The sequence below is a fragment of the Antechinus flavipes genome, chromosome 5 (assembly GCF_016432865.1).
Source record: "Antechinus flavipes isolate AdamAnt ecotype Samford, QLD, Australia chromosome 5, AdamAnt_v2, whole genome shotgun sequence".
Lineage (NCBI taxonomy): Eukaryota > Metazoa > Chordata > Mammalia > Dasyuromorphia > Dasyuridae > Antechinus > Antechinus flavipes.
Genome location: NC_067402.1, coordinates 114,062,168 through 114,088,757, shown reverse-complemented (window position 1 = coordinate 114,088,757; position 26,590 = coordinate 114,062,168). Strand labels below are relative to the sequence as shown.

The 26,590-nt window shown below is 36.2% G+C and overlaps 1 protein-coding gene across 1 annotated transcript in view; it reads right to left on the bottom strand.

The window, feature by feature from the left end:
• Positions 1 to 477: 477 nt before the first annotated feature.
• UBE2H (ubiquitin conjugating enzyme E2 H) overlaps positions 478 to 26,590 on the bottom strand; it is a 136,039-nt gene continuing 109,926 nt past the window's right edge. The window contains exons 6-7 of the mRNA XM_051961548.1: positions 11,018 to 11,146; positions 478 to 4,967 (exon numbers count right to left, since the gene is read on the bottom strand). Of these exons, the coding sequence (XP_051817508.1) occupies positions 4,843 to 4,967; positions 11,018 to 11,146 (254 nt within the window). The 3' untranslated portion in view covers positions 478 to 4,842. The remainder of the gene's footprint in view (positions 4,968 to 11,017; positions 11,147 to 26,590) is intronic.

Here is a 26,590-nt window from a genome sequence, read left to right as displayed (position 1 = left end):
TGGCCAGACTTTGTGATTACTACTCATACCTCTTAGTCCCTGTATTCAAGAATGTCATTCCTGACATGGACCAGGGCCATTTTCTGATCAGAGCCCTGACTACACACCTCTTGGGAGTCTAAATGGCTCCTTGGTTGGGAGGGTTCACCTTCTCAGGAAGGTCTGGGCTGAAACTGAGACGGGCACCCTGCCCGGGGAACCAAATTTAGCATGAGGGTCAGGCCAGAAAACTGATATAGCTCTTTTTTGAACCAATTGCTAACAACACATACTGTAACACACACGCTTCCAGACCAATTCATTCATCTGCCTCAGACTCATCCCCTTTAAATAGCAATATGTGCTCCGAGACTGAGATTCAAATACACAGGCCTGCCTCCTCCACTGATTTATGGAGACAGCTTTCTGGAGTCCAACCGCTAAGAGAAACACAGGGGCTTGTCGGCTGAGCTTATTGATCAAGGTCCAGCCAAATGCCAAGGTATATACATTTTATTTAAAAAAGTTTACAGTTCTTTCATTATACACAACTATTTGAGAGGTTATAGTCTTAGAGAAGAGGCATTCGTCCTGTTGACAGATGTGCCCACTACATCATCACAATGCAAGAAAAAAGGTGGCAGGGAGGGGGGAGGAGAAAAAAAAAAGATAAAAATCTTAGACTCCAATGAAGGGCATGGAAGCCCCTTTCATCTCTTCAAGTATCACACAATAGGTACCAAATACAGTCAGTAAATAACAGCCATTTCTCACGAGGCCCACAGCCCTGCCCAAGGGCCCCTGCAGGAGGCGAGCCCCAAGCGGGCCCTGCCCTCGGGCGGCGTATGGTGATGGTGGAGAGTCCTCACATAGCTAAAAGCTGCTCATTATTTCCACACCCCCTGAGACACCCTTCCACAAGACTCAAGGCTCCAGTGAGAAATCCATTGCCTTCCAGAATCTTCTGTGAATGTTCCACACGACCAGGGGGAAATGAACGTGGGTTAAGAGGAGGGAAGTGCTTGCTGCCCTCCGATAATCTGAACTAGGATGATTTCAGGGGACTGGTCTGGGGGTGCTGATTAAAAAACACACGCACGCACGCACAAACACACCGCACACAGACCCCGCTAACCGAGTGTTGTGTTCCTTCACACTTTCCCGGGCGAGCCCGTGAGACCGACCATTTTAGTCAGGTAAGAAGCCATTGCCCAGCGGGCTGTTTCAGCCGTCAGGATTAACAGAGGATGCCTCCCTTTCACCCTTGTTCCCCTAGTCACTGCATAGGAGGCTTAATACAGATAAAACATCAGACCAAAGAGAACTGGGAGGTTTGAGGAATATGTTGAGATTAAACTCCCTTTCCAAAGTAAAACACTTCTCCGAGTTTATCATCAACCTGTTGGCAATTAGAAAAGTTTCTTTTGAAGGGGAAGATTAGGTCCTGGCAAGATATGGCAACTTTTGAGGCTCCTCCATCTCCAAGGTCTGAGATGCCAGGGAATAACTGTGCAGTGGCCTCGGAGACAGCCAAAGCCTGTTTCTAGTCATCCACCGCTACCCGCCAGCCTCCATGGAGGGCCGGGGACATCGGATCGAATGCTGCCGGGCTGAGACCGTCCTGCTTGTTGGTGTTTGGCCAGAGCTTAAGATCAGTCACAAGAACGGGCAGAGAATGGCAGAGTCCTACAAAACCACAGGACAGGGTTTTAGAAAGTACAGGTCCTGCCCAAACAGGGAAAAAGGGAAAACAGAACGCCACTGCTAGTTACCTCAATAGCTGTGTCTACTTTTCCTTAGGAAAACGTGGTATTAATCTCATCAGGAGGAGGAAAAAACCGGGTAAGGTTTGGACCACAGACAGAGCTGGTTGGTGTAGGGAAATCGACTTTGGCTTACTCTCCCAGCCATATTTGTGAGGAGGGGGAAGGGAGGAGAGGAGGGAACAGGGAGGGGGGGCATCAGTTCCCTTGAAATACAGAAAGTCCTCTTATAACTTGGGACCAACTATGGGCTTCATCACCTAGGGCAGCTTCCCTTGGCTGTAGTAGAGGGACAGAGATCAAGCGTAAGAAATGTTAATTGGGCAAACTCTTTTAACGTGTAGAAAACCAGTTTCCACATATAAAGAAAATGTCCCATCTAGAGCCAAAAAAAATGCACAAATCCATAGCTAGTCCCTCAGAAAGCATAAATGGGTACAATTTGAAGGGACACTATGTAATTTGTATAGCAATGGCAAGAGGGCCTGAAAGCTAAGAAACCTAATCACTGACACACTCGTGTACACACCCACACACACCCACACAATGAAGCAATGCTCAGATTGGCTTGCGGTCTCCAGAACGAGTCTCACTTAGGAGAGCACCCTGTACTATAAAAACCTCTGATGCTGGTGCTTTAGAGTAGAAGGAATTGTTGGCTTGTCTGTTTAATTAAAGAAATGGGCCTTGGTCATGGAGACGAGATGTATACTGGTTCACATGCCCCCAAACCTGGTTATGGACTGGCAACCTGGTTGTTAACTAGATTAAAAACAATAGTTACCTGGAAATAAATTTTAAGGTAATTAGAACACTATTGTTTATACAATATTGAAAAAATACAATTTTTTATTGTTTTAACTGAAATCACCACCCCAGCACTTTAAGCCTACCCCTAAATAGCACCTACAGTAAAGGTTATAGCACAAGCAAACTGCTAATTCAGCAGGTAAGCAAGTTAGACAGTGCCAGCAGAGAGACCCTCCCTCCCCCAAAGTAATGAGAATACAACGTGCTAGATAAGAGTTTAAAGTACACCATTACAGGTTAAATAGTTAATACTACCCTTCCAACAAGCCACAAATGCTAGATAGATAACTTCAGCACGGTAACTAACCACAGCCCTACGTAACTGCACTTTTTTTTTTTTATTTTAAGCAAATAAAAAGGAAAGAAAACCTTTTGCGTCATGCCCGTAATTAACGTAAAATAAATTCTTTGTATGTCTTTTTATTTAGGAAAATAATCATGCTAAAGCAAGTTGTACTTTATATAGATTTTTCAAAGGAAAAGAGATTGATTGTGCTTTTTGAATTAAAAAAAAAAAAGACAGGCTATCTTCCAACCTTATTGACTCAAACCTTGTGGAATACAGTACTTTTAAATTTAAAAACGCATTTCAGAAAAGTTTTGTTTTTTGTTTTTGTTAAAAATCTACCGAATGAGCCCTGTGGGACATTCAAAACGTTTGTTTTTAAAGTGTCTCAAAATTGGCTAATTCTGCTACTGTCCTTACTGGTTGCACCAAAAAAAAAAAAAATAATAATAATAATAATGAAATAAAATAAAATCAAAATAAAAAAAATCAAAAATTTCCTGGCTGTCTAAAAAGCATCACAAAACTCCCCTAAAATACAGTAGGCAACATTAAGATTTGAAAGGAACTTTGTAGGCAACCTCTGGACATGTAGCTAGCTGAGTTTACATCTGATTGGCGGGCATGTTTAAAGTGTCTGATTCCCTCAACATTTAACAGGGAAAAAAAAAAAATCCACCTTCAAAACCTGTTCTACTACATCAGAAGATATTTTATTCCCTCCCTTTCCCTCCCCCTTCCCCTTCAGAAGAGTCCTTCAATTATATCTGAAGAAAGTTGCACTTGTTTTCCCCATTTCTAATCACTTTGGGTGGAATAACCTTTATTTGCTCAAATTTGTGTTCAATTAGAATTCTGAATGTGTGTTAGGGTCTGCAATATCCTCTCTCCACTCCCAGGAGCAGACGGTAACCAAGTCACCGCCAAGGGACGGAAGAAGGAAAAAAAAAAGACAACACATGAAATGAGAGTGCCGAAGTATTCGTGGCCATTGGCCCAGTCTTTCCAGGTCTAATGCTCAGCATAATGACTCGTTTTGATGAGACCCTCTCCTGGTAGATGAAGGTACAATTTGCAACATATGTCTAAACACACAGTTCAAGCACGAAAGATCAAGTTTAAAGCTCTCGGTCAAGGGTAGCAGTCTCAAACTGGCAAAGAAGTAGAGTCTAATTTTGCATGTGCTCTGAATGAACTGAAGCACTATCCATGTCATTTCCCTCCTTTTCCCCCTCTGCCCACAAAAGGGATGGAGCTCAGAATCCAGACCAAGAAAATGAGTCATGTTCAGAAAAGGGATTTCAAAAGGTCCCCAAAGCAAATACACCCGTGGTTGCAGGGCCCTGTAGCTTGAAGGGCAGGAATCCACATATAAAAAAGTACTTAAAATCCAAGTCAAAAAACCTTCCTTTAAGCGTCAATACTCCAGGATAGATAGCTCCCTGTACCCAGTTACAGTCACTCCATTTAAAACAGGGCGCCAACACCAATGGGAAGGAGCATCACTGCTACTGGGTTGTTGGCTCTCTAAGCACGCTTACATCAGGCCTTCTCCCTCCCCGAGTCTTTCCTCTTTACTTTGAAAAAGCTCTAGTCTATCTTAATGTCCAAGGGTTGGTTGGTTGATTTGGTTTGTTTCTTTGGAACCACCAATAAAGGAAGCAGTATTTTTCTGTCCTCACATCTACCTATCAGAGCAGCTATTTCCTTGACAGCTCAGTAGCGTACAAGTTGACTTGGCCAAATGGACTTATGAATGCATGCATTCGGGCTGCATATTGCTACCAAAATGGAATGTGGGAATATGCTATGCACCTCAGGTTGAGAAATGACCAAGAAATCAGGATCTAAAGGGTGATATATAATATATATATATCAATGCTATTATTCATAAAAACCTTGTTTAGTAATAAAAAAAATTGCTTTGTTTAAATATGAATATTATAGTCTGCTTCTCATGGTTAGGAAATAATAGTCTTTCTGAAAAGCAGGTGGCCTTTTCTACTACAACTCCATGTCTTGCGCCTCGTCTTCCGAAAAGTCAGACATAGAACTCTCCGACGAACTGTCTCCAGTGCCCTCTTCCTGTTCCTTCAGTGCTTCTTCTGTTGCATATTTCTGAATGTATTCTGCAGGGAAACAAGAGAGATGGGGCACAGTGAGCAAGTGTGGACACCTCCCAGAGAGCTGCCTCAGACAGTGAGCAGAGAGTTCACGTTCTTAGACTAGTCACGAGAGGGATATGCTGGGGAAGGAACTTGTGAAAGCCAGAAGGCCTCGTTCCTGGAGGTGTAGAAGCCTCATGTCCCAGGGCTGTTGCTCATCCTCTCAAGATCCCCATGGGCCCTCAGTCTCCTTGTTAGTCCAGTAAGAACACTGCCTTGTTGGATCTATAGGAAAAAGTCCCTTCTAGATTAAATTCCTGAAAGGCCAACTGCAGCACACCTTGCTAGAAGTTTTAACAGACCCACCAAGGACAAGATAAAACTGACCACATCTAGAGTCCAAGTGAGTAGGAAAGGAGAAGAGAGGAGAGAAGAGGCAAATTGAGATGGAAAAAAAGAACCTGACACAATCCCACATTGCCCTCAGCCTCTTCTCCATCAACCCCTTTTCTCTGGGAATGCTGTGGGAGTGAGTGGTGGTATGGAATCAGGAAGTTCTGAGCTTAAATCCAGCCTCAGATACCTACCAGCTGGGGAGACCCTGGGCAAGTCAATTCACCTGTTTGTCTCAGTTTCCTCATCTGCAAATGGGGATAATACCAACACCTACCTGTCTGTGCTGTTGTGGATCAAATGAAGTAAGTATAAGGCACTTAGCACACTGCCGGGCACATAGTAAGCACTTTATAAAGGTGAGCTATTATTGTTGCCTCCAGATAAATGGATTTACTCATTGTTCCCCAATCTGTCATGCTAGTCTTTAAGGGCCTTCTGAAAGAAGCCTTTCTCTTTCTGTTTGTTTCTATTCTAAAACAAATATTTAATTCCAATACTTATTTAGCAATATAAGGGCTCCAAAACACAATGATTCTTGATTTTATAGTTTTGTAAAGACAGGTAACTTAAGTCTCTTACTATAAGAATAGATTTTGAAATGTTATTTAACTGTAGACTTTGCCTATCAGGTACTGACTGAACTATCTGATTAAAAAAAGGTCACTAAAAATAACTTGATTAAGTGGAAAAAAATGAAACAATGACAATAGCTAGCATTTATGTAGCAGACAGTATCACGTGGGAACTTTGTGGTAATCCTTGGAAGTGGGTGTTGGTTGTTATGATCCTCATTTTACAGACAAGGAAACTGAGGCAGATCTTGACTTTCAGGCCAGAAATCACATCCACTGTGCCACCAACTACCTAGAAGCACGTGACTCTTTTTTGTTTTAATTTGCATTATTTACCTAAGAACAAGGCTTTTTCAACCTGGATTGAATTCTGCTCCCAGAAAAATTAGAAGCACTGACTAAAACCATTAAAGATTATTCCTACAAACCCCAAGTGTACAATGTTTTCAAATAAATAGTTTACCTATATCATGAAAAGACTCATACTTTATTCAGCCACTTGAGTAAAGAGGATGAATAACTTACCTAAAGTACACAGGGTTAGTAAACCCCAGTGTCTGAATTTAAACCTAGGTTCTTTGATCCCAAACTGAGAGCTTTCCATTAAAACCTTATCTTTCTCTAAGCATAAGTAAACTTCTGAAGTGTGAGTTTCTCAAATGGTGGTGACTAGAGGATAAAATTTAACTGAGACATTAAATTTGTCTCCTCTTTCCCATATAAATGTATGAAATTTAACTCCTGAATTAGATCTTTATACATATATGTGAGACAAATAAAAGATCCTTGTGGGAGAAACTGTTTTGAGCCCCGTCTTCCTGTCCCATCTTCACTTTTTTGCCCCTACAGAGGTGTCAGGGAATAACTGCAAAAGATGATGGTAAGAAGGGTCTGCTTACTCAAAAAACTGGAGTTCTTTTAAATACTCGAGGCTGTTTGGCTTACCTTATAAGGAGAACAAAATGTCTGTCTGAATAGGAACAAATTCTGCTATCAAAGAAATCACTGCAATTTTGTACTACTTAACAGATTCATTATTTTGTTTCTGCTATTTGTTCCAATCCAGAAGTAACATGATATTGAAAGAATGATAATAATATCAAAGTGGTTTAGAATAATTCTTCCCAACTTGGGTGGACCTGATCTGATTATCTATATCACCATACATTAACTGACAGTGTTTTTGTAGGACAAAATATTAATGATAAGTACTGAGTAATTTCCATAATAAGGAAGGGCAGGATGTAAATATGAGTATACTTTAATTTCAAAGATTATTTTCCTCACTAGTTTAAATCATTCTTTAAACTTTCAACACTGACCCTTGTAAAACCTTGTGCTCCAAATTTTGCCCTCCTCCCCCGCCACCAACTTCCCTAGATGGGCAAGTAATCCAATATATGTTAAACTTGTTAAAATATAATAAACTTTTTTTTTCAAAGGCAAAAAAAGAATATTCATAAATGAACATGTTAAAAATGCTGCACTTAGGAAATTCAGGCACATGTTATTAGTTATTAACTGTAGAATCTTATATACTGTTATATGTTACAGTTATATATATATATATATGTGTGTGTGTGTGTGTGTGTGTGTGTGTGTGTGTGTGTGTATACACACACTGTAGACTCTTGAGGAGTAAGCAAGATAATATCTCTACCTACTGTTCCTGCTATAGTCTTTATCTTGGAAATACATCTTAATCAAATAACAGAGTAGAGAGAATGCTTTAGTCACCAAAGGGGGATACTTTGGCAACCCTTCTATAAGATAAATTCCAACAAGTATAGTTTTTCCCACAGCTTCTCACAACTTGAAATGGCAGTGTTAAGCAACTGAACAATCAATATATTAGTTCAAATCAGTTGTTCAAGATTATAGGACTTGTATAATTTTAGAAAAGTCTTACAAGTCAAATGCATGATATTAAATTCTGTTTTAAAACTAGGGAAATATACAAGATATCTATTAAAAATCGTGGCTTAATAACTGATAGGTGCTGAAATCCTCAGGAAGGTCTACAACCAATCTTCCAAAATGGCAGATGGATTTCACAGAACTGAGCTAAAATATGCAAGTGGGAAAGTAACTGGTCAGTAGCAAGAGCTCCTTGAAGTCAATTTACCTTAAAATTAAATTGGTCTCCACTAGGAGATCATATATGCTAAAAAGTTCTGCTGGAAGAAACAGCTATATAAGAAGGCACCAGACAGTAGTTTCGGTATGCTAAGTTAGAAATCATAACCAATCATGTGATAATGTGTTACACAGTAGTAGTATTTTTTAGGTCTGAAATAAGAGTATTTTAGAAAAGAAAAAAATAGCAGGTTGTATATAACCATTTAAAAGTTACATATGTACTTTTATATAATAAAACTGAATGATTTATAAGGAACTAGTGAGAAAAAGTAAAAGACCTACAACTTTATTCTTGAAAAGTTTACAGACAATAAAAATCCTAATAAGTTAATAACAGCACAAGTTTTAAGTAAAGTTTTAATTATAAAAATAAATGATTTTGAAAGCCATAAAAATCTGTCGTGACCAAACATACTTCCTGAGGATCAGTATTGAAGCATGCACTATCTACCCTCCTAACTAGATGATGGACTTGAGGCTCGGAATGAGAAAAGTCTTTTTTTCTTTTCTTTTTTCCTTTTTCTAATGGTAGAGTTAAGTGGTGAGAGAAAAACGACTTATTTCCAGTTCATTACAAAATCAAACTTAATTTAAATAAATAAAAAAAAATGGAAATTCCAAGACAACAACATAAAGGATATTTTACAATTACAAACACAACTGGATGCCACATGAATGCCACAAACGATGAGTACTACAAGAAAGCTTTATTTAAAAAATGGGGATTAGAATTTAAGAGGTAAAGAGGAAAAAATGGGTATCTCAGCAGATAGAGAGTGCAAGATGTGTTTGTGACAAAGTGAGCAAATCAGTGAATAGGTTTCATCTAGGGATAGAGACTAAAAGGAAAAAACCTTTTGTATCACAGGATGTAAAATGTCTTAAATGCTAGTTAAGTGGGACTTAACCTTAAGATAAAAGGAACCATTAAAAAAATTTTTTTTACATGATCAAAACAGAATTTTAAAGAGATTAATCTAATATCAATATGTCAGATGAAGATATTTAGAGGTAGAAAGGAAGGAAAGCAGGGAAGCTTTTATTTGAGAGCCTCATTCTTCTCAGACAAGCAAGGAAGACAGAATGAGAAAAATGATTTGCAACATTATCATTTCAGGAAGCAACTGACTCTATAGGTCAGGTCTGGGCAATTCCAGAGGAATGTAAGTCATTTTTCTTTTGTAAATTATGCTACTGTTATGTATGTTTGTACAAAAAACCCTGTCTCAATTATTTCCATGTAAAGACTAAACAGAAGAAATCTACTCAATGCTGTAATATGAGTTCTATTTAAAATTATCCAATCTTGCCATCAAACACTTTCTAGGTCAAAATTTTAATATTTGGTTTTATAATTCTTATCTTGAAACTGATATCCATTTTGCTGTTGGTAAAATGCTTTATATACACTTCAAAAATGTATTAAATGGGCAGTTATTATGCACCAAGTATGCCACTTGAGTAAATTAATTTTTCTGAATTTATTTTTCCTTCTTGTGCAAAGTCACTGAACACTACTACTAGCCTTTGGAGAACTGAGAAGGTTTATTAAAAAAAGAAAGAGAAGAGAGAGAGAAGAGAGAGAGAAGAGAGAAGAGAAGAGAAGAGAAGAGAAGAAAGCATCTTTAGCTGACCGACAAAACATGTTTCAGTATTTTTGCTCCTGTCTTCATGAAAAGATATTCATGCACAAACCATGTTTAAATAATTTTGACTGTAATCTTTTGCAGGTGCACTTCAAAGAGGCCAGAAGTCTCAGCATTTATTAAGGAAGCTGATGTACTGGATTGCTGTGCAGGTGGGTAGCAAGTTATGCTAAATTGGACAGGCACCAAAGGGAAGTCTGCCCTACCCTGAAGAAACTGGGAAATGTTCATGGTACTTTCGAATCCCCTTCCTTTTCTGGTACTATCTTCATAAATCTAATTTTAATTTTAGCAGAGTATATATATGTGCTTTCAACAGGAAAACTGTTACAGAATGGGAAAAGAAAATTCTCAACTTCAAACTTTCTGTACCAAAGAATATAAAATATCCACTTTAATCCAGGGAACTGGTAAAGCCATTTGTTTACTCTGTTATGCTGCACAAAACAGTAAAAAGAAAGAAAATACACATTTATATTGTACTCACTACATGGTAGGTACTAAATTAAGACTTTTTACAAATATCCCATTTGACTCTCACCACAACCCTGGGAGGTGGGCACTATAATTAACTCCAATTTACAGTTGAGGAAATGGAGAGACAGAGGCCAATAAGTGTCTGAGGTGAGATTTGAACTGGCATTCTATCCACTGTGCAACCAGCATGCTCTAATAGGAGGCTATAACATAGTTAAAGAGCAATGTTAGTCACTATCTACTGCCAAATATTGCTATTAGTAGAAAAGAAAAATGAAACAACTTATTCAAGTGTTTGCAAAGTTAAATAAGGCAAAGAGTTCTTTTATCCATTAGGCTATGACTTTGTTTCTAAGTCACTACAATGATTCACACAAAGCTAAAATGTCTGATTCTATTGGATTTAACATTATCACTCTTGCTGGCTTGATCTCTGTTCCTCTGAAACATCAGGGTGACTGGGTGACTTTAAGGACAGCGAGACCAGTGTCCCGAGTCGGTGGTGTAGATCTGAGTGTAGGACTCTGACCAATGACTCTTAAGTCCAATGGTCTCTGCAAAGGTGGGGTAGACAGTTTACAGTAACATGAACATGGGTTTACCACTAACTCCCTACTACAATGGGCCTCTGCAATTTTTCCCCTTTCTTTTTCTCCTCTTAAATGCTTCTTTTTTTTCTTTCTTTTAGGACTGTCAATCACACTCCCTGAAAAAGAATGCTCTGTACTGCCAAGAAGGATGCAGATGCTTGTCTTAGACCATATTTCTCAATCCATGCTTGGTGAATGGTACAATGACTCAAGCAAAACCTATGGTTTCTGAGCAAAATTGTCGATTCTCTCACCTTTAATTTTCTGTTTGTATTCTTCTGGTCGATGAAGGTACATGGCTGCAGCATCACCATTTAGAGGATCTATGGGGTTTGGATAGGCCAGCAACTGGGGCAGGAACGACTCAAATATATTGGTAAGATCTACAAAAACACAAATGTGTTTAAACATTTATCAGGAGATGCACACATTTTATGCATTGGAACATGGAAGTAGGTTTAAATTTCATTTATTGCATATATTCCAGGAATTCACTTATTACCTGCCTATCTGCTACACAAACTTATGTTAATTGCTTTTAAATTCCACCCCACTCTCCCCCCAATCATTAAGTTTGCTTTGCATTTGATGAGTGCATGCTTGGTATCATCTCTCCAGACAACCATTACATCAATATTTTTTCTGTTCTAAAAGCATCCACAGGTAAATTTAAGTTCCTAAAATTAAAGACAATTCCCATAACTAATTCATTCTACAAGTTGGTTTTCCATTTTCAAACAAAATACAATTTGAAAGTAATATTACAGAATTTGCTACACATAATCATTTTCTCCTTAAGTATCTATCATTGTTACCTTTACTTTCTAATGACTGAATGCTTCCATTTTCTTGAGTTAGGAATCTTCTATATCACCCTTCACCCTTCTTCACCTCCTATTCCACCCACAAATAAAATATTTAAGCACTATTTTTATCTAAAGAAATTCAATGGAATTTTACAGGGTCATGAGATCAAAGGTCATCAGGAGGTCGTCAAGCCCAACCCCTTCATTTTACAGACTAGAGCTAAGATCCCAGGAGTTTTGAGATGTGACCACGGTCATACGGGGAAGCAATTCCTCTGGTTCCAAATCTAGCCCTGTCCCAATGTACCAGACTAAGACCTGGATACAAGCTTCTCACAGCTTCCATCTCATTAGGACCGTCCTCCAATTATTTGGAATACCAAGAAGCTGGACCTGCAGCTTAAATTCCAGTAAAACACTGAAGTCATGTAACTTACGAGTGAGTGACCTAAGCAACTGTCTTAAGACTGTAAATTGGAGATTAGTGACAACTCTGAATGAGTGGACAGTGTTTCCCTCACTAAGAATTCAGACCAAATATGGATAAAGAAGACTATTCAAAATACCAAATAACTACCTAATAACTGTATGAAAACTGGATGCCAATTTGCTGTTAAAACTATGTGTATAAAATGGCCTTATGCAAGAGAAGTGTACCATAAAACATATTGCCAAGTTGGTTAACACTTTCTCACTAACTTTTTTTTTGGGGGGGTGGGGGTTCATCTTCCATTTGCTACGTTGAGTCACTCTAAACAAGTTAGAGCTGTAATACAGACAACTCAGGAAGCTCTAAAACTATATACAAGTGGTCTCCAAGTGAAGATCAAAGAATATGGGCTGGCTCCATAGAATGTATGATCAACCAGTAGGAAGTTAAAACCATTAAAAGCACAGAAAATCTTCTTGAATCTCATCTGTTCTCTGAGATATTGTGAAGATGTTATTGGGAAAATAACACACATATACATTCTCAAGCAGATCCATTCCCTGCTCACTGTGGCTCCGACAGGTGCCCTCTAGAAGTTAAAGAGAATGGTTTTGAATTCCAGTGATTTCACAAGTACATTTTGGTTGGGACAACAGGGAATCCAACGGGACAAGCAGGTATGAATGGTTTGTGATCTCATCACATTACCTTCTCTTCCCAGCCCCTTTCTCACCTTGACTTTGTATGTTACTGCTGAGGTTCACAATCTTGGTGTCATTGTAAGCTCCCACTTCTCCCACATAGCACATAGCTAATCATTTACTATGCTTTGACTTTTTTCTCCACAATCTCTCTCATATTTGTACCTTTTCTTGCTTAGATTAGAATAGCTTTTAATTGGTCTACCTCTAAGTCTCGACTCTCTTCCCTCTCAAATCCATTCTCAAATGTAGTTGTCAAAATAATTTTCTTAAGTGAAGGTCTAATCATATCACTCGTTAATAGTGGCTTCCTACTCTAGCTAGGATATCAAATGTTACATCATCCTTTGAAATTTCTGTTTGTGTGTAACTTATCCAATATACATCATTATTAGTACACAGGTATATATACTGAATTTATAAATAATTATTTATTTTAATTTAATTTAAAGAAGTGCTTTAATATTGTTTATGATGGGCGAATGCTCAAAAAAGTTTGGAGAATACTGCTTTATAGCACGAATATTCATGTGTCTCCAAACATGGGATCTGTGATTAAATATGCCTAAATAGTACTTATGAACTTTCCTATTCTAATGCTACAATAGAACACATCATCAATAAAAGCACTGGCTGTGATCTAATCAATTTTATGTCACTGAGCTTTAGTTCTTTCAAGTAAAACATTGGCAAGTAGACTAGTTGATCACTAGGATATCTTCTAATTTTAAAATTACACTATTATCATATGCTGATTCATTGTCTATCTCCATCAAGATGGTTTATTTTTACTTATTGAAAAAGCAATGGTCTTTTTAATGTTTCATCTATAGGTTGGTAGGTTAGAGTGGGCCCCAACAACATTATCAAAATTGTTACTCTTAAAATCTGAAGATTTTTTTCCCTATTTCTTTTCATCACTTACTCTTAGATAGAAACACAAATAAGTAGAGAGATGAAAAGATATGGCTAATTCACAATAAAATGATTAAGTAACTTCCCTATCAATGGGGACTAACATAAGTTAGTTCCCAACAGTATCTCTAACTTAAGTGGCAATGAAGGCCTCCTTCAATAGCTACATTAAATTCCCATATATAGTGATCAAGATGTCTTTTTTACACTTTGGGTCAAGAAATGCCCCAAAAGTTTTGTTTTGTTTTTGAAATTCATGGTACAGAAAATCCCTTCTAACCAACACTTTAGGCAGCTATGTGGTTGAACTGTTCATACATGCAGAAGTGATTTCGAGTGTAGGATTTGGAGCCAAAAGCTCTTTTTTGCTCCTACAAGGAGGAACAGTGACCACACCATTTCATCTCTTTATGTTTCAATTACTCATCCATAAAGTAAAGGGGTCAGAATAGATGACCTTTAAAGTTCCTCCTGGCTTTAAACCTCCAACCTTGTGTTTCAGGCAGCTCAGTAAAAGGAAATGAGAACATTTTCCAGATCAATCCAGAATTACTGCTAACCCTGAGGATTTTCATGCTGAAATGTTATCATAAATGTTACTCAAAGGAAGAGAAACTGATTATTTATGTGAAAACATAGACACACAGACACACACACACCCCATAGAGAAGCTTTAAAAATAATTCAGAGTCTAAGTAGTTCTTTAAGTAAACATTCAAAATTGCTTCAGGGCTAGAAAAATACCTCAGAGATGACATTTCATAACCAAGGATTTCATCTATTATAGGAGAAGTAGTCAAACTCTGCTCCTACAAACTTTTATGATTTTTAAAGTTACTGATAAGGGTTCTGTGTAGGCAATATATCTAAGAAGCAAAAGAAACCTCAATTATTAGTTTTTTCCTTCCTGCTTCTACTTTCTTCCTGTTTCAACACACCCTGTTCTGTTCCTTTTCACTGATATACTGAGTCACATCTATAAAACAAGAACTATACAGAGCAGAAAAAGAAAATTATATAGCTCAGATACAAATACAGATGCGAGCTACTAAATACCAAATTACTGGGCCAAGATATTTAAAGAGAACAACTCTTTTAAAAAAATGAAAGAAATAAAAGAAAGTAAATAAGACTAATCTCTTGCCATTGTCTCACATGTATCTCACACAACTGTCAACCAAAAAAACCCAAAAGAAGCCAAACTATTCCTGAGATTAAAAGTATTTGTTTGTATTTTTTTTTAAATTGGGCACCTATCTTGGTCAGTCACAATAAACTATGATGCCTAGTAACTGAAGAGCTTTTTTTTTTTAAAAACCCAAAATCTTAAACCACTTTACCACTATTATATTTTGAAAAATAATACAATGGAGAAATAAAATAAGACTTACTTGTGCAAATCACATAGCTTGTAGATAACATTCAAAGGCCAAGACTACAAGTTTAACTTTAAAAAAAAGTCTTTACAATGCCAGTTCCTGTTAAAGGACAAGTAAACTGATAACTCTTACTTGTTTTATTTTAGTTGTCAAAATGTAGCCCACACATTATTGGTCCCTAGATGCTCCATGAACTGAATACTATTTATAACATGGCAACATCCATATTTAAGCTTTGGGCACAAACTAGCAAACTACAATTACATCCCATTTATTCACTGAATAATATTTATCACTTTCTATATTCAAAGACTTTGTCTTTGAATGATAGGATGAAGGATTCAGGATGCAAGCAATAAAAGAGTTTCTGTCCTCAAAGTATTTCTAGTAAGAAAAATCCCAAATTCTCTAAAAAGCAGCAACATCCATTTTACTGATTCTGGAAAACAGAGGTCTTTTTTGGAGAATGATACTAGACTTCCTTCTGTTGATTACCACCAGTTTTGTCATGTGTGTATTTTGTTTGCATGTTAGTTTTCATGCTGAAGCTAAAAGATGAAACTGTGAACACAAGAGTGAAATGACTACATATTGCCTAGCTATAGTATGCACTTAATAAATTCTCTTTTCTTTCTCTCACTCCTCTCCCCTTTTGTTCTTGCCCTCTCAAATAGTTTCAAAGCAATCTAACCCCACTTAACCCCACTTTTCAGTCAATAAGTACTTACTATGCACTAAGCACAGTAGCTAGCACCTACTATGGGCCAGGTACTTTGCTAAGCTTTCAAGACACAAAGAAGGCAAAACAATAATAATAATGCCAGACAGTGTACTAAGAGCTTTTTCTCATTTGACCCTCACAACCCTGGGAGGTAGGTGCTATTATTATTCCCATCTTACAGTCAAGGAAACCAAGGCAAACAGAATTACGTGATTTGCCCACGGTCACACAGCTAACTCGATTGAAACTGGGTCCTTCCTGACTCCAGGCCCAGGGTTCTAGCCACCGCACCACCCAGCTGCCTACACTAGAAAAGCAGTGTGGCTATGTGCTGGAATCGGATGAAGAGAGTTGTAAGAGGTCTGACATCAAACCACCCTGTGATCTCTGGACAGCTGACAGTGTGCACCATGGTTTCCCTCCTTTGTAAAAAGGGATATCCATAAAGCCCATAATTTCTACGTGCTTTTCTGTAGAGGTGCCTGGCAGCCTTTAAATCACCATGTGAATGTGAGCTGGCGACACGCAGCTACTCTCTCCCTTCTACGGACTGGTACAGATTCTGAATCCCTACCTTTAACCCTTTCATCTTCTAATTTTTGCCCAGGCCATCACCTGTCCCTAATTTGTAGTGTTGAAGGATCTAGGTAAAAGATTATTAAAGTGAATGTAGGCAAGAATCAATGAAGGTGGTGGTCGGTGTGGGGAAGGGGAGGGATAAGAGAGGAGTTGGTTTGTTTTTGGTATTTTTAAGGTGACTTTGTTACAAGAATCAGTGGTGAGAGAAATTACACTGAATTATCTCCAGCGAAGGAATAGCAGGTCAAAGTACCAGGAGTCCTTGGGGGTGGGAAGTAGGGATGACAAAGATGAGAAACATCTAAGCAAAGGGGAAGTGGTTCGAAGCAACCTGGCTCTTTGGGATGCACATACTCAAAAAACCCACAAAGCTAATCCCAGGTCTTCAAAGACTTGATGTGTGACTGTGGGCAAGTCTCTTCCTCTCTGCATCTCAAGTTCCTCATCTGTAAAAGGAGAAATATAATATGCTATCCTTTACAGTAATAAAAATTACTGTAAAGTACTTTTCAAACTATACCAAAGGGCTATATTAAAAAGTTATTACTACTACTACTACTGCAACTACAAATAATAATAATAATAATAACAATAATGATATAATCTTATTTTCAGGAGGAGAAAGTAGTAATTAAAAAAAAAACTACCATATTCTACATGTTCTTCAAAATAAATTAATTGGAATGAGTCTTTTAAAAAAATCTACCAGCTCCACTAAGAGTAACTCATTTTTTAAAAAAAGCTAATATATAGAAAAATCAGTCAAGTATCCCTTTTATAACAAGTGGCCATATTTGTTCCATTTTCAGATATCAATTTCCCTTCAGTTAAAATGGACATCTGTCTCTAAAGTATACTGGTATCTTCATATAAAAACTATGTGGAAGTGCAAAGATCCAACTGACCTGTTGGATATTTGCACTTCCCCAATTGCAGTCCTCAACTGTTCCGGCAATCTGAAGGCCTGACTGCCGGAATCTCAGCTACCATATCTATTTATCACCTGATGCCCACTACCCCACCTCCCCACCCCACCTTTCTAAAAGAAATTTCTATCAAATAACTATTTCTGCCCAGAAAATAATTCCATCACTCTAGTGGTAGACCAAAATGGCACCCAGTAGTCAGTATCATTGAAATGCTTCTCTATTCTACAGTCTTCTCTTTCCATTTAGTATCCCAAGCATCCTTAATACCATTCTCCTATAATATTCAATAACTTTTAATACTTTGTCCTCTCTACTTAAACCTTTTCTCAGAAAGTTGGTATGAGGCATTTACACTCCAGTATAAATTTAATTCAATGTTTCCTATGGATATTTGTATTTTAAATCTCATCTTAACATTTTTAATTCCATAAATCTATTTTTATATATTCAAAGGATATAATGAATTACCAAATCTAGACCAGTCCCTCAAATTTCTGCCCACTTAATTCTTTATTTCTAAAACCCAAATCATCTCTCCCCAATTTCCCTTTTCCTACTCCCTATTTCTATTAATAGGATCATTATTCCTCAGTCACCCAGGTACAAAACCTCAGTCATTTTGTATCCCATCTTCTTTTTCCTTTCTTACAATCATCCTTCCCCTTCTCCTTCCACGGACTTTGCTCTAGTTAAGACTCAAATATAGATAGCTCATACTTTGGTCAAATATATATATATTCATCAGTCTAGCATCCTTTCTCCTCACCATTTTAATCTATAAGCTAATAACAGATTAATCTTCTATATTTATTTTCCATTAAAGTCCCATTCAGATGTCTCCTGAGCATGTACAGATGACTCTGGATTCTTTCAAGTTTATAAAACTCTGGGCAGATGCTACCCAGCTGACAAGGGCTCGAAAAACAGTCCCAGAGACAGACTGAACATCTGCCATCCATACACCTGGCTAAGTTCAAAAAGGATTATTAGAAGCTTGTTCAACAGGTGACCTTTTGTTTTTTAGAATATAGCAACTCAGGAAGATCATCTCCATGTGGTGAATGGAGGGGGAGGGGAAGGGAGAATGAGGATGATGGAAGCTATCCATGGTTGGTTAAAAACTCACAGTAATCAAACTATAGGTGCCTGAAGAAGTATTGAAACAGCCATCAATTTTCTGTCAAATGTTAACTTCTATGGCCTAATATTCAAGGCCATTATGTTTCTATTCTATTGGTGCCAGGCTAATTCTCAAATATATAACCTTCTCTTTGATACCACCATGTTTTCTGTTTCTCTTCCCAGAACTGCTTCTCGTTTGGAATGTGCTTTTTTTGTCTTCTGCCTTTCCCATTCCCAACATCATCATGTGCTCAGCATTTCACACAGTGAATGGCTAAGCAGAATACACATGTGATAAGATACTTGCTTTGTCACCTGGACAATTAACCTCAATGGGTCTCAATTTAATAATCTAAAGTGAGGATAGTTAATTAGGTAATGTCCTAAATTCCTTTTGTCTCTATAAGTCTGAGGTCTGTGATTATGAAGAGAGATTTTTTTAAAAAGTAGATTGGTCTGCTTAGAGCCCCTAAAAAACTACAAAATTTACTTTATCTACCCAAAGTTCTTCTAATAGCAAAGGCATAACTTAATATTTTTAAATGACTATAAGATAACACGATCTGTTAGAGCAATCTTTCAGTACAGAATTAGTTCCATAGGAATAATGTTATCAATAAGTGATAAATGGCCAGTTTGTTTTTGACTTTAATTCATTCAATCCTATTCAGAGCCTTTGAAATTTTTATAAAAACAAATGAATAGTCAGTTAATCTTGGAGAGTAACTTTTAAAGTTTTGGGCTTGTTTTTTTTAAAATAGCAAGATTTAAACAACTGACTGGCATACAGGTTGGAGAATAGATGTTTATGGACACTAAGTATGTAAGTCACTATTATTTAGGCACTTGTTATTGTTTTACAAATCTTTTTTGTGGACTTGTGACAACTTCTGTGCCTATTGACAATGACAGAGAAAAAGGAAAGTAATACCTCATTTTAGCCGATAATTTCATTTATTCGTATTACCCTGTCCAATTATCATGTTTTCTATGATAGGAAATGGCAAAACTCTCATCTAATTGTTTAGTAAAATCAACATCACAAAAATAAATGTAGTTTACATCATAAATCTGTGTAATGAATTGTATAGAACAAGTCTATAATACAACTAGTCATAATATAATTCATTCATTCACTTAATAAATTTATATTTATCTACTCTGTAAAATTACGTAGTCAACTTTTTAAGGCTGTAACAGAACATGTACAAATCTTCAAATTGTTGTTTTCTACCAAAATTAATTAATGAGTTTTTTTTTAACTTCTTTTCTATTCAATTCCAAAGGTGTTTATGAGCACTGAGTAGAGAAAAGGGAAATGGAGGAAAAATGTAGTTAGACACAAGTAATAAACTGGCCATTTAACACTATATAATTGAAAGAAACATTTATGTGAAGTCTTGGTAAACAAAAGGTCCTGAAAATTTCCACTAGAATACAAAATGTACTGTATGATTGAGATAGGCAGACATGAAAAAGAAATGGTTTGAGATCAGAATTAATTTTCTGAGCAGCAGAATTGAACCTAGTTTTAAGATGGAACATACTGTCTCTACAGCTATAATATCTAAACTTGGCTGCCTTGTAAATCTTGTATTGTAAAATAAACCGATATTGGATATCAAAAGAACTAACTTACAAAATGTTAGTGTGCTAATCCCTGCCACTGCTGACATGGTTCTCGTGCAGAAAAACATCATCTATCTCTTAAATAAGAAACTCAAATATGTACTCAATTACATGGCTAACTCAAAAAGAGAAAGTCTTACATGAAAAGCTTTCCTTGCCTTTTCTATACCTCATAGCTACCATCTCAACTCTCTTGCTCTTTAGTGCTAAACTTCTCGAGTTACCTAATACTTGAAGCCACTACCTTCTTCTTCAAGCATGTCTCACATATAACTAAGGGGGCCCTTCTCCACACCAAGGCAAACTATTATACATGCATGAGGGATTTCACTTCTAATTCATCATTCCCTCTCCTCTCTCACCCCCACCTCACTATGTGTAATCTTTCTGTCTCCTGGCTACTTCACTACTACCTACAAACACGTCAATATTGCTCCCATCCTCAAAAATCCCTCACTTTATCCATATTCTCTCTCTAAATTCTTTGACAAGATTATAAAGTTGATGCCTCTCTCTCATTTCCAACTTTTCAACTCACCATTCAAAGGAAAGTTTCCCTCTTCAAAATCATTAATGATTTCTTAATTGCAAAATCTAATGGCTTTTTCTTTATCTTTTTGTTCTCTTTGGAGTTTCTGACACTTGATCACTCTCAACTCCTTTATATTCTCTTCTCACTACTTTCCAAGATACTTTCTCGCTAGTTCTCACCTGCTTCTCTGACCATTCATTCTCAGTCTCTTTTGCTGTATCTCATCCACATAATGCCCCAGTAAAGTACAGCCCCATAAGGTTCTGTCTTGGGCTTCTCTTTTCCCTCTGTACTATTTCATCCAGTGATCTCATAAGCTCCCATAGATTTCAATTATTATTTCTATGATGACGATTTTCAAATCTATTCACCCAGCCCAAATCTCTTTGTTGACTTCTACTCTCAAGTCTCTATCTCTTGGACACCTTAAATGGGATGGCCGATGTAATAGTGAGCTTCGATTTAGCATGTCCCAAAATGAGCTGATTCTTTTTTTCTCTTAGAATACTCTCAGTCACCTACACTTACAACCTAGGCTCCCCCTCACACCCCCCATCCCTCACTCTCACTTCTCCTATATAAATTACCAAGTCCTGTCAATTTTGCCTTCCTAATAACTCTACCATATACCCCCTTCCCTCCTTGCTGCCCCTCAAATAAGATAAGCCATTATCCTGACTCCAAGCATCTTCACTTGTCCCCCCAAATATGAAATGTTTTCTTTATTCATCTCTGCCTCCTGTCCTTCAAGTCTTAGGTAAAATCCCACATTCAATGGGAATATTTTCCCAGTCTCCATTAATAATAGTGCCCAGCCCCTAGTGGATTATTTCAAAAGGATCCTATATGTAGTTTAACTATATATAGCTATTTGCAAGTTGTACATTTATTTGCCTAACTTTACCTCATTAGATTGTGATCTCTTTGAGATCAGAGCCTGCCTTATGCTTCTTTCTGTATACTCAATATTCAGCAATGTCTGGGACAGGAAAGTGGTCACAGAAGAGATGTTTACCAACTTCCTAAAAACCCCTCTCTTTAAACTCTTGGAATGTAGCACCCAAGCCCACTGCTGAACTCAAGTTGGTCATCAATGACTTTGTAATCAGCTAATTACAATGACCTTTGTTCAGGAAAATAGGGTATTTCTGAATTCAAAGGAAAAAAATATATTTGGTAGGGCCAAGTGGCAAAAGAATCTTAACTACAGAAATCTACGGTATGAAGGACTGAAAAAAGATCAATGGAATTCTTGATTACAAAGTCACTTACTAGTGAACAAAATCATGGGAATGTCATTTACTCTTCCAACTCTCTCATCTTTCATATGTAATCAATAAACAAGTCCTGACAACTCCAACTTCATAACCTTTTTCTCTGCTGTCATCCCAATACAGAACCTCAGTATGACTGAATTACTGAAACCTCTTCAAAAACAGTCTACCTGCCTGTACTTTATCCTTCATATACTGTTGCTAGAATAACTTTTTTTCTACAAAGCTCTGGTTGTCATGTTACTTTTCTGATTAGAAAACTTCAGTTATTGTCTATTACCCATTGAGCAAAAGTTAAACTTCTTTATTTGGCACTTAAAACTTTTCACAATGTTTCACAATCCATTTTTCAGCTTATTTCTTTGTCTCTCTTCCATGAACTCTACACATTCTATCCAAATTGGACTATATTTTTCCCTGAATATACTTTGAAATCTTCCACCTTTTTGCCTCTGCTTTGCCAAGAATGCTCTTTTCCATCCTATACTTCTTTCTTATTGAATTGCTATACATCCTTTAAAGTCTAATTCAAATGTTTTCTCCTCCAAGAAGCCTAATATCCTTCTCTATGAATCAGGAATGACCTTCTACCTGACATAATACTTTTTTTAAAAAACTACTTCTTTTATTACCAAAGAAGAATTAGAGAACATTACAAAAGGCAAAACGTGTAATTTTGATTAAATTAAGTTAAAAAGGTTTTGCACAAATAAAACCAATTTAATCAAGATAAGAAGGGAAGCAGAAACCTGGGAGAAAATTTTATAATCAGTGTTTCTGATTAAGACCTCATTTCAAAAATATATAGAGAAATGACTCAAATTTATAAGAATACAATTAATAAAAGTCAAAGGATATGAACAGATAATTTTCAGGATGAAATTAAAGCCACTGCAATTTGGAACTATGCCCAAAAGGCTATCAAACTGTGTGCATACCCTTTGAACTAGCACTGTGTATTGGATCTGTATCCCAAAAAAATCATAAAAGAGGGTAAAGGACCCACATGTGCAAAAATGTTTGTAGCAGCTCTTTATGTAATGGCAAGGAACTTGAAAACGAGTGGATGTCCATCATTTGGGGAATGGCTGAATAAGTTATGGTTTATGAATGTAATGGAATATTATTGTTCTATAAGAAATGATGATCAGGCTAATTTTGGAAAAGCCTGTAAAGACTTACATAAAATGATACTAAGTGAAATGAACAGAACAAAGAACATTGTACACAGAAACAAGAAGATTATGTGATCAACTGTGATGGACTTGGCTGTTTTCAACAATTAGGTGATTCAGAGCAATTCCAATAAAACTGAGAAAGTACCATCTGCATCCCAAGAGAGCACTATGGAAACTGAATGTGGATCAAAGTAAATAGTTTTTGTTGTTGATTTTTGTTTGCTTGCTTTTCTTTCTTGTGTTTGTTTTCCTTTTTTAATCTGATGAGAATTATGTCTTATTGAAACCATTTCCCACATACAGCACAAGGCTTTACATGGTAAGTGCTTAATAAAGGTTTGCCATCAAATGAAAAATCAGAATAACTAGACTTTTTAAAATAGGAAGAACTCCTTGGAAGAACTCCTTGAGAATAGAAGTGAAAACCAAGAAATAGTCAAACTACATCCAAGATCAAAGCACCTGGATGGTTTACTTGATGAAACACTGAAGCAATATGAAGCAATCAATGAAAAATTTAGCAAATTTGGGTACATCTACTCCAAAATAACCATTTAAAAGTAGACAATTCTGTGGTTGTAGAAAAGGGAAATTATCAAAACCATGGGCCACTAAAACATTGTGACATCAGCAAGTACATTGTCTTGAGGTAATGAAGTTAAGTGATTAATACACAGCTAGTGTTAAGTGCCTACAGACAGATTTGAACTCTGTGTGTGTGTGTGTGTGTGTGTGTATGTATATATATATATATATATATATTTTAAAACATCCTGTGTATTTTAATGCAATTGCTCGAACTTAAATTTGAAGGAAGTAAATTCTTTCTCATTAAAATTTATGTGGTCCTTCCTTAACATGACTGAAGATCTTCAGTTGTCATTTAAATCAAAATTCTTTCTTTTATTTCTTAGATGTTCTTCTGAAGTCTTGTTTAAATCTGGAGTGATCCTTCTTACTTTAGGGAACGCAAACAAAAGCATCATGACTACAAGATTTGTTATTAACCTTCTATTAAATAATGGCAGTTAACAGGCAACTAGGCATTCTGGTACTTTTTTGCAGCTCCCATTTAAATTTAGCATCAAGAAATCACTGAGCAACAATTCAGAGTGTCCTATAGTTTTCAAACAGTAAGAATTATGAATATGTAAATTCCATACTGAATCCAAGAGTAAGTTCCTATCAATATGGAAGACTATCATTCACTACATGATAAATGCTAGATTCTAGAAAAGGAAACAAATTGGAGTATAGGTCCATAAATTAAGTTGTGAGACTTGTTGGAACTCTGTTGTTAGTTGTTTTTCAGGTACGTCTGGTTTTTTGTTTTTGTTTTTTGGTAAAAATACTGGAATGATTTGTTATTTTCTTCTTCAGATCATTTTATAAAATGAGGAAACAGGGTTAAGACTTGTCCAAAGTCACACAGCTAGTTAACTGTAAGAAGGCCATATATAAATTCAGCTTTTCCTGACATCAGGCCCAAAGCTCCAACTTCTAACAGTTTATTTTGGAACTACCCAGAAGCCAAAATGGAAACTACCTTTTGTCAAGGTTTCAAAATAAGCAGTAAATTAATTGCTGATTCTGAAGCACTGGCTTTGTAATAGAGAACACAGAAAGAGAGAGAGAGAGAGAGAGAGAGAGTGTGTGTGTGTGTGTGTGATTTGGTTGCAGATTATCATGAAATGGAAATCACTACTGAATTCCAAATTATTTCTCAATCCCAAGGAATATTAGGCTGTATGTGGCTGATTAATTTTTTGTGTTATATATCAACACCATCTGAAGATCTCCTAGTTTTTAGATATGGTATATATTGAAAGTCGGTCATGGAATGAAGTATCATTGGAGATTATTATTAAATCCAACAATCTCAATTCATTTCTTCTCACTTTATCTACCACAATCAACATTTTTTGAATATCAAGTCCTGGAAATAAAACACTAAGAGACTTGTTATGAAATCTGTTTCAAAGACAATATGATGTTTGTGATAGAGATCAATACTGATTTCTCAATTCTAATCAAACAATAATTTCACAATTATTCCATATTCCATAAATATTCCAATAAATCATTCATGAAGACCAAAAAAACCATATACTTCTACTTGGCATAAACAGATAGAAATGCTGTAAACACACAAGCTCCAAAAAAACCTGCAGTATTTTGAAATAAAGTATTTTTGGCCACTATCTGAATGACTGCTTAACATGCTTCCCCTAAGCTGTGTAAGAATGGACCTGAGATAACTTCTTCCAATTCACAGAAAAAAAGTGAAATTAAGGTTTGAAAAACTTTTAAGTCATTTCACAGAAACATTAGATACATTTTGGAAAAATAGTGATAATCAAGGAAACAGCACAGTGACTAAAAGCTAGTGCAGAAGATGGATTCAAGAATGCTTCTGATGAGCAAAATTTATTTTTAAGAAGAGCAAAGATTATATTTAAAGATCATCTTTGAATTTGAGAAGATAGTTCTAAAGCAAATGAAAATCAATAATCATACAGGGTTACCTTTACTATATATTTTCCAGCTTTAATCTTTTGTGTTTGGGAATGTTTTCCTGTTATCAACCTACTATATTATAGATTCTGGTAAACAGAATGACTTAATAATCAAACATTTCTTTAAAAAAAAAAACTTTAAAAAAAGTTCCCAACATATGGAAGACATTTAAAAAAGGAAAAGCACTTCATAGTTTGTTTTTTTTTTTTTTTTTAAAAGGGGGAAGTATAATGACTTAAGTTTATGATTAACATTTGAAATAACTCTTACCAGCAATACTTGAAGATTCAAGTATCAAAAAACTTGAAAATTTTCGAGTTGTGATTGCATGCTACCTTGAAAGATCTAATAAAGCTGAATTTTTGATGCATAGCAGTTGTTGTTAGGATTCCATTTTTATGTAGCAAGATGTACTATGATGTTGATAATAATATTGAAACATAGATGTAAAAATAGTCTTGATGGAATTTGTCTGTTTTGTCCTATTTTCCCATGTCTTCAATGTTTAGTGTGTTAAATTTCATTTTTCATTGTCCTAATTCAATAAGATTAAATGAATAATGCAATTGAAAATATATTTTAAATCTTACCATGAGTTTTTAAAAAGTCTTACAAATTGTATCATTACTGATTAAACAGAATTTTGTGGGTGGTTTTAAATAAATTTTATACTTCTAAGAGAAATACTTTTGCTGTCTTATATTGTCACTCTCTGTCATAAAACATTGTGTGACCATAAGCAAACCACTTGAATTTTTGATGCCCCAAGCAATGTTTTAATATTATAAAATTATAATAGAGTAGATGAAACTCTTTCCTTTTTCTAATCAAAAAGTTACAGAGTTGTCCACTTCACCAATCCTTGATTCCCCATAATCCAAAAGCAAAATATTTTCCCTCTTTTTTCTGTAAATTTTCACATCAACAGAATGGAAATATGCAGGTGAAGATCTGAGAACTTACTGGCTAATTAGATAATATATCTGACCCAACTGTTGAGAAAAATAAACTGCTTCATCTTTGGAAATGAGTTAAATAGAGTCTATGACAGAAGAATGATAATTTACCAAATCAAGATACAGTCAAATGACATTAAGTGAATTTCATGTAGCTTG